The sequence below is a fragment of the Perkinsus marinus genome, assembly GCF_000006405.1.
Source record: "Perkinsus marinus ATCC 50983 genomic scaffold scf_1104296961438, whole genome shotgun sequence".
In the NCBI taxonomy this organism is placed as follows: Eukaryota; Perkinsozoa; order Perkinsida; family Perkinsidae; genus Perkinsus; species Perkinsus marinus.
In genome coordinates this window covers 74,283-83,694 of record NW_003205746.1, presented here as the reverse complement: position 1 = coordinate 83,694, position 9,412 = coordinate 74,283, and the positions used below count along the sequence as shown (strand labels likewise).

General features: G+C 45.6%; 2 protein-coding genes across 2 annotated transcripts; both read right to left on the bottom strand.

The window, feature by feature from the left end:
* Positions 1 to 2,143: 2,143 nt before the first annotated feature.
* Positions 2,144 to 3,338, bottom strand: Pmar_PMAR019578 (hypothetical protein; the record flags this gene model as incomplete). The annotated part of the gene is made up of 3 exons (XM_002772299.1): positions 2,144 to 2,216; positions 2,394 to 2,497; positions 2,550 to 3,338. 3 exons carry the CDS (start codon positions 3,336 to 3,338, stop codon positions 2,144 to 2,146), a joined length of 966 nt encoding a protein of 321 aa, XP_002772345.1.
* A 424-nt stretch (positions 3,339 to 3,762) lies between these two features.
* On the bottom strand, positions 3,763 to 7,010 carry Pmar_PMAR019577 (cellular nucleic acid binding protein, putative; the record flags this gene model as incomplete). Its single annotated transcript, XM_002772298.1, has 4 exons — positions 3,763 to 3,783; positions 3,864 to 3,938; positions 4,071 to 4,184; positions 4,509 to 7,010. The coding sequence occupies 4 exons, from the start codon at positions 7,008 to 7,010 to the stop codon at positions 3,763 to 3,765; spliced, it is 2,712 nt and encodes a 903-aa protein (XP_002772344.1).
* Between the last annotated feature and the right edge of the window lie 2,402 nt (positions 7,011 to 9,412).

Here is a 9,412-nt window from a genome sequence, read left to right as displayed (position 1 = left end):
TCAAACCTCATTTCGACATTGGCTTCGACGCGACCGTGATTTCCTCTACCGGAGACCCGAAGAGCTTCAGCTGACTCTAGAATTTCCCAACACAATGACTACTGTGAACGGTTCCGTCTTAACATGGCATATTCTCGAAAGAATGAGCTTTGATATGTACTCGACTACAATGGGCCATCACTACACCAATCTAACTTTCGTAGACAAGATCATCCAATTCCAGCCTTCGCAATTGGACTCGTGATGCAAGGGTGACCAGTCACCTTTGCTACACTCTGTGTTGGCATTCCATACCATACTTGACACCACAATCGAGTTAGGTCACCAAGCTTAGTTAGAGATAGCTCAATAGTGGTATGAACAGGTTTGGTCGCATAGAATTTTTCATTCTTTGAGCTATTCGTTCTTGAAGATCGATGGCTATTTCCACTCGAGATTAAGCGTTGTGTTACCGATTCGAACGTTTCGAACCCGTCGTTTTGGCCCATCAAGTGCTCCCGCGAAATTGATTGTACCAAGGCGTATCTTGGGGTTAGGGCATAGGTGCGCCACTCAATGGAATTGGATAAATATGCCTTTAAAAAATGTAGTCACCTAGTGACCCTCACAAATAGATAAGTTCAACTTTACTCGCTCGCTGGTTCACCCCGAACACTCTACCATACTATTGTTAAATAGTTGTTGTCCAATAACATACATTCATTTAGTTAGTTGGGAGTAGTGGGTAGTGGTGCGAAAGCATGATACGTTGCTACAGAACGTGTGAGATCCGAAGGTCTCAACCTCGAAGTTCTGTCGAAAACTTTCCGAAACTTGCAACGCTGGATGCTTCGCTCCGCATAAGTAGCGGCGAGGTTAGGGGATACTCTCATCTGCCAGTGGCACCGAATTGATTCTCTGTGGCAGACGGCCACAGAGAGTCAATTCGGTGCTCTCTGGGCCAGAGCCTCTGGATGATGACCCTCGTTTGACCACTCATGCCTCCCAAACCAACTTAAACCGGATGCGGGTGGGCGGGTGGGTGGTTCCCCATTATCTAAATGGTAACTGGATGTTAATCGATCCAACATCCCCCCACCACCACAACACAAACCATTCGCTCGTTTGTTGACCTAGCCCAATAAATTGACCTTCATACAGTCTTCCTCGTTTCGGCGAGCATTGCACGCGCATACCTAGCTTGCGTGCGGTGCTCGTCGAAAATTAGCGCAGCGCGGAAGCACATTGGGGAAGCTAGTAGATATCCCAAAATTCTTCATGTCAAGATCACCGAAATCTTGAGTCCATAATATAGACTCCATATACGTCAATACTATCCGAAGAAGCCCGACAAAGTGTCCCAGGTTCAGCCCCGGGGTGCAAAAATTTCCCCTTAACGGCTAGCATACGGGTCGCTATTTCAATGGACTCATCTTGAGCCTCGGATGCTTCATATCTTGTATTTCAGCAACACTCTGATCAGAATCGAACACTTAGGGTGTGACAGGTAGGAAGATTCTCAAATCTCGCTCGCTCGGATAACCTTGACCCATTCAGGGGACTTGCCGATACATGTTCTGGAATTTGGAGTACTTCAACCGGACTCAATCTAGTGTTCTAGCGAAACGATATCACATAACCCGAGGAGAATTCTTCTGCCAGCACCACAGACCCTGCTTCAACTAATGTTGAGTATTGGTGGGTAATTCCACTTATTGAGTTAACACAAGACAGACTTGATTAGCCTGATTCTAACTTATAACTTACAATTACAATTACAACACTAGCTTGACGCTAGATATCTTAGCTAACACAAGGGAGAGCGACTCCATAGGGACAACAATCACACAACCTTCTTCACATCCCCCCCTGATTGATCATTAGATCAATCACAAAAAACATTATCATAGAAAAGCAACTACATCATCTGCTCCATAATAAGGACGCAGATTAGCACGATGTTCCGACTTTTCTACTAAAAACTTATCCGCAATGACGATCGAAGCTCGATCGGGTAAAACTGTCTTAACGACAAAAGGACCAACCCAACCAGTAGCCATACGTACCAAGACCTTCATGCCAGCCGTTACCGAAGCTTGACGCAAACGTGACGGCTCTCTTTCACGTAAATCTCTCATCTTTGCCACCCATTCTCTTGAAATCATCAAGTTATCATCTCGCTGTCGACATTCCTCAACAGTGGGATTTGGAGACTCAACTTGATCGGGCTGACCTGGCTGAGCCACAAAACTTCGCCCAAACATCAACTCAAATGGTGTAGTATGCAATGGTTCCGGCAATACTACATTATTTAGTCTTCGCAATACACTCGGCACTTGATCAAACCATCTACCTGACCTTCTGACTCCATACAACTTGAAAACCTGTTTAACCTCTCGCATTCGTCTTTCTACTAAACCATTCGAGAAAGGACTCCGAGGGTTAATAAGGTGAACTCGAACATTATGTCGACCAAGGCATTCTCGAGTGTACTTCGACGAGAAACAGCCTGCTCTATCTGACCGTAACTCCTTCATGAAGCCAAAAGTAGAACAAACATCCATCAATACTGACACCAAATCCTTAGCAGTCGAACTCTTCATACCCTTCACTACTGTATACCGCGAATAGTGGTCACACAGCACCAAGCAATAAGTGTAACCTTTTGACATCGGTAGAGGGCCACATAGGTCTCCCGACACCATTTGCCATGGGGCCTTACAACAATCCGCATAATCTAGCACATTATCAGGACATACCGAGAATGGGCGTTGTAATATCACATCACCACAACGCTTACAACCACGACATATCTTCTTTATCATAGATCGCATACCAGGCCACCACCAATCTCGAGATATATGCCACCTCGTCGCACGATCATTCAAATGACCAATACGGTCATGATACATCTCAACCAAGCTCTTAAGCTCAGTCTCTTCCACCGGATGCACCAACACTGTACGGAAATTGTCAAATGGGACCCCAGCAATACGTACCACCCGCACAAGCACCCGAACTCCATCACGTTCTTGTAATCGAAACACCGAACCATTGTCAACAATCTCATTACGAGGAGCTTGTTGACAACGTTTCACCAGACCAATAAGCAAAGGATCTTTCTGTTGACGGTCAAACAATTCAGCAAGATCACCAACCCCAATAACCTTCTGGAAATCGGTCCTCACCATCCGCGTCTTCTGAACTCTTTTTGTTGAACTCAGAATCTCCTCCAATGGAGAGCTCATATCAGTGCCCAAGCGGGATAACTTATCAGCACGAACATTCTCTTCCTTTCCTATATGGCGAACAGAGAAAGTTACACCCTCAAGCTTGGCTTGTGCTTCAGTGGCTAACATCAGTAACCTTCCAATAGCTACACGTTCTTGACTTCGTGTAATAGATTTGAAAGAGGCACCCTGCAACCAACAACAAGCAACCCGGCTATCGGTCTCAACCTTAACGTCTTTGATACCATATTTATTCAAAGCAAGGTCCGATAAGGAAAGGAGCAGTTCTACAATGCAGAAAAGCTCTTTCCGATTAATATGCCAGAACCTCCTACCACCTTTCCACCATCTCGCTCGCATACACAATGGTTGTTGGTCTGCACCTTCTAAGAACCATAACCAACCATATCCTATTGTTGACGCATCACATTGTGCCACAATAGTAGTACCACATTTCACCGGAAGAGTATGGGAATGGCATACAGTCCCATTTCCCACCATAGCAAAAACAGACATTAACACCTTCTTCTCCTCGATTGACAGTGAGTGTGGCTTATCCCATGCAGAGTCCCATCTACCAACGATCATTCTGCATGTATCTGCAACGAAACTCCACTCTGGATGACGTCGCAAGCCGTCATACCATTTTCCCACCAAGCTGAATAGCTGGCGTTTGCTGAACTTTCCCTCAATGACCGGCTTCTCAAAGGTAGCACAACTGACAGTGAGCTGATGGTCAACCACATCCCAAAAAACACCCAGATGCCGCGTTCGCGAAGAAGATGAACCATTAGAACATAATATGACTGCCTTAGAATCTGGTATTGGCAGACCATGCAATGCTGCCAACTCCCTAATCACAAGCACAGCCCGCTTAACCCTCGATGATGGCCCTATCAGGGTCAAATCATCAAGATAGGCCCATGCAAACACACCGTCCAGAACACCTGCCTGCTTGGCTAATGCCAATATTCTCTGAACAAACACTTCCAATGCTCCTGGCCCACACGATAGACCAAAAATTAGGCGACTACTGCTGTACCATTTATAGCACGTTCCCAACCAAAGGCGAGTTGGACAACCAGACGAGTTACAAATACGAATACGATAAAATGCACGGCTTATATCCAAACAAGCCATGCTAACACTACCATCATAATCAGCATCATTATTCATCTCACTGACAGCGTTCACTGCAAGAGCAATTTCACTCAATATTATACCAACATTCTCGCCAACATAACTAGCCTTTTCCATACGGCTATTCAGCCGCCTACAATCCGCCACAGGTCGCATTACCGTACTCTTCAAACTACTCTGAGGTAAGCCAAATATAATGATAGGATCATCATCATTATAATAATCATCCTTCTTCACATCGTTCCTAGTTGATTCTTCTCTCCACCAAGAATTAGCAATATAGGAATCAATCTCATCGAAGTACAGGCGTCTCTGCTCCATCGACAACTTCGCTAACAATGCCAAACTATAGTCTACAACTTGCTTCGACTCCTCAGCAACACATAAATCCGGAAACCTCACTTCACAAACATAGCGTTGACCTGGACAGTCGATCACATCGTCAGCATGAACCTCACGCACACGATAGAAATACTTTGGTGCAGCTGGTATCCTCTGCCAACCAAACACATACGACTCACACTTAAGGTCACCACCTTCATAATTGGGAGTATATGAGTCGACTTCACTGATAACGTCATCATCCAATTCCTCAATATCACTTGATATTGCATACGAATCTCCACAGGACCGTACTGCAAGGATATCCGGTACCACCGATTTATCCATAGCAGTCACCTCGGAGTCCTGTTCACACAACAAGGTACTCCTTCGGCCTTCGTTGATAAAGCCTGTGGATATACGAACTCCTTGTTCACACTCACAAATCGTGATAGAAGTTCCCAGTTTTGCCAAGAGCTTAATACCCCAAATCACCGAAGGACAATAACCTTGTACAACATAGAAAGGATGAACCAAAGAGACACCATTAGAGAACTTCAAAGCCAACGTTACTATTCCCTCAACTGTCCTCATACTGCCATCGGCCAGTTGAATAGAAGAATCAACTTTCTCCAACGGTATCACAGATGCACTTGACGACTGTAGAGCACAATATCTTCCATACGATAACAAAGCGTCAGCAGCACCTGTATCGACCAAACCTCGTAGTGGAACACCTTCCCACCATGCAGTAAGTACAGCACCACCGACATCTTCCTCCTCTTCCTCCTTGCTGTTCTGGAACGTTACGGTTCTTGATGGAATAATAACCGTTTCTACCATACCACTCCTATCAGCCATCTCAACCCGGTAATCATCATTAACACCAGCAGCCTTGGTAGTCATAGTCTCCGGCTTATTAGCAACTTGCTCAGATCCCCGTGAGCTCACCTCTTCTCTATTAGGACACCCACTAGCCAAATGTCCGATTTGACCACACTTCCAGCACTTACGCGGACCCTTATCGGCCGTGCATTCTCGTGCTAGATGGCCAGTCTTCCCACAATTATAACAACGGCGAACTCGTGAATTAGCACTTCTTGACGTCGCTGTTGTAACCGTTCCCGAACCACTCTTATCCTCGACAGTCAAGTCAATAACAGCAGAAGTTTGTCGAGATTTTTCTTCATCACCTTGGCATTGTTTAGATCGTCGCTCTAGCATGGCCACAGTACGAACCCAATCATTCCAAGTGTTCGCCACAACTGCGGCCGTTTGGCTAGCCAAAGCAGCAGAGCGTAAACCTCGTCGACTAATCATGATGAAGAAACTATCATCATAAGGCATATGTGAATGTCGACACTGATCTCTATACGTGGACACTCTCGATAGGAAGGTTAACACCGACTCCTTCTTATCTTGAACCAATCCAAGTAACTGATCCAACATCTTCTCATCCTCTACAACACCACCACATAACTGAGCCAAATTCGACCATAACTGACTGATAGCATTGGAATAACAAATACCACTAAGCTCATTTTCAATTTCTGGCCCAACCATTTGCCACACTTCTGGCGAAATAGCCCTCGACAGATAATGAAAAGTATGAGCAGGACTCCAATGTCTCAACTTAGCCAGCCTATCAGTCTCATTTCTAAATGCACTCATAGACCGGGAATCCGTCAAACCGGTGAAAGTAGCCTTCAACGGTAGACGATCAACCTCCTTGAGCACAGTGTTAAGATCTCTCAACGTATAGATACAATCACCGCTCACAACCTGATCAGCTGGCCTATTGCGTGACACATCAGGAAGCGCACTCACAGGTCTTGTCGAACCCTCCGACTTCACCTGGCGTAACATAGGAACCGGTGCCTTCACTTCAAGATCATTCACTTCTCTCAGATTTTTCAGGAAGCCAGGCACAAAGATACTATATGGGCTCGTATTCAACTCTCTCGCAGCCTCAATCTTATTATGCCGCAAATCCTTCATATCATCTTCAGATACTTGAAGTCTCGCCTGTCCCACACGGTGGACTAACTCCGACAAAACATAGTTAGCAAAAAACCCAGAAAGCATAACTGCATGGTGAACGAACTCGTTAGCATTCGGGTCACCTATCACAGTAGTCATCATAGCCGCAGATTTCTTGAGTAACCCTTCCTTCAACTCAGCGTATACCGGAACTTCGGACTCAAGCAAAGCGGTAAGACGATTGACTAATTGAAGAACCACTATACCAATCTTCACGTTGTTACCCTTCACGAAAACTTCATCAACCAAAGTCTCGGAAAGCTCAATAAAAGCAGAATTTAACCCATCGTGGAGCGCCATGTTGAGTATTGGTGGGTAATTCCACTTATTGAGTTAACACAAGACAGACTTGATTAGCCTGATTCTAACTTATAACTTACATTTACAATTACAACACTAGCTTGACGCTAGATATCTTAGCTAACACAAGGGGGAGCGACTCCATAGGGACAACAATCACACAACCTTCTTCACAGATTGGTGGAAGTTGAGTTAACCACTTTAGCACAACATTATGTGGCTTCATGCCTATGGCATGTTCTTGCTCCATTTTTGATTATCTGGAGAACAAATTCCTCGGACGCAATTGTCATTTAGTTTAGATGTAGCCGTGGATGTCATTTACAGTTATCCACTCATTCACCCAATCAGATGATAGTGTTTGCGGTACCTCATACATAGTTCGATGGACTAAGTTCGTCGGAGCGAGGAATAGCTGTGAGTCACAGCCTGTGACACGGCCTGCGAGAGGAGCGCAGCGTGGCTCGCTCTCAGCCCGATATCTGCGTGACGACGCTATTCCGCCCTGCATCGGTAGGTGGAAGCCGAAACATGGAATCAGTGTTAATCAACCATAGGCGATATCAATATTCAGTATTGATATAGCCTCACCGTGCCCCCCCGTGGGGCTCAGTTTCCTGGCAACTTGCATACTCTCGCACCATATATTGTCATTCTCGTCAATCCATTCGCCATAAACCTCGTCACATTCTTCAGATTCAGAACCAGAGGTGACTAGGGAGGTTTTATCAGTGTCTTTATTGCTTCCCTCATAGGCCGTTCGCTCCGGAAACCGTGATCATGTGCGCCATCTAAAATTCCAGGAATCGCTCAACTTGAGAATTTGAAAAGTTCGAGTTGACTTCGATGGATGGACATAACTTTGTTTCCAGGTGTAGTGACTGAACCACTTCTTTCACTGCAAGGTTGGTGTAAATTGCGGTGTATCTTACTCGTTTCAATGCCACAATTTGACTCACTGCAATAGTTCATCCACCTTCGAGCGCAGTGTAGGAATAGAAGTGATTTCTATGTCGAGCTTCCGACATAACTTAGAAATCAAAGAATCATAGAAATCTTTAGACATTTTGATAGGAATTAGCAGGGTTATTATATCAGCATACATTCGGCAATGACGAATCGTCATACTAAGTGAGTTGGAACCAACAACGACCGTAAGGTATCCTCGACGCTAGAACCTGCATTCAAGAGCTCTATTGTATCCCATTGGAAGACGTAACCTCTCGTATCATTCGTACCTATATTCAAACCCAGGTACTTCAAGAAATGCATCGCTACTAGGAGGGTATTTATTAAATCCTTTCATGGAGACTACGGCGGTAGGCGGCCGCTCGTTTTGAGAGTACAAAACCAACTGTACCCATTTTCCAAAATGATCATGCACGCAACTCTCAACTGATTATTTCAGGATCCCATTATAAAGTTCTCCAAAGACAACGTGGCGTCTTTCTCCGCCCATTCCCACGCCATACGAGATCGATGCAATGCTAAGAGCTGGTCAGTTGACAGTAATGAAGATGGACGACCAGTGGCCTGAAACGGATTCCTCTACAGCGATCCATAGACGCTGAGGAAGGTCCCTTACTCGCACTCGACCAGTCCCTGATGAAGTCGATTCATCCGAGTCCGAGAACCCGCAAACGGATAGGAAGCTGCGGAAATAGGGTGCTACCGAACCGGATGTCCAGAGATGACCGTGCCCACCAAACGGCGGGAAGACTGCAACAACCTGATACGAGCAGCAAACCGATCACAAAGGCGAGCGCTCTTTAATCATCACTTTGCCGGGAGGTGCTCCGCTGTTGGCGGCGATCCGCATTCCGTGGGAAACTGATATTATCATATCATCTCTTGGGTGAAGAACCATCAATGGGATTGGACACTCCGAGACGAGACGGATGACGTCCCAAGAGACCACCTGCACGCCGATCCGATCGCTATGAGCTTTTACGCTCCCATTCCATTTGTTTCATTCTCTTCTCAGCGTGAGGAGTCGATTATGAGAATTGCCCTAGGAGACAACGCGCTCCTTGTTATAGGACCCACCTGTCTCGGAGGCACTGCCAGTTTGTCAAGCATACATAGGCTCTTAGCCCAGGATAAATTCTCTTCTACGAATTCAGTAGCAAGTGATGACAACTTCGTATAGGGACTAATCATCGAACCACATTCAACACTGTTGAATCAACAGTGCCGGTAGATAACTCCAAGTAGTTGCTTGCCTCTGAAGGAAGAGCCCCGCAACTTGAATATGATATTGATGCCATAATCGATGAGCAAGACTAGCGGCAGCACCGGTGCCAATCGAAAAGCCTCCTATGATTATCTGCTCGAATGGGAACGATAGCTCATCCACGAGGAACCTGAGCATATTTCACCGACTCTAACCTAAAACCCACAAC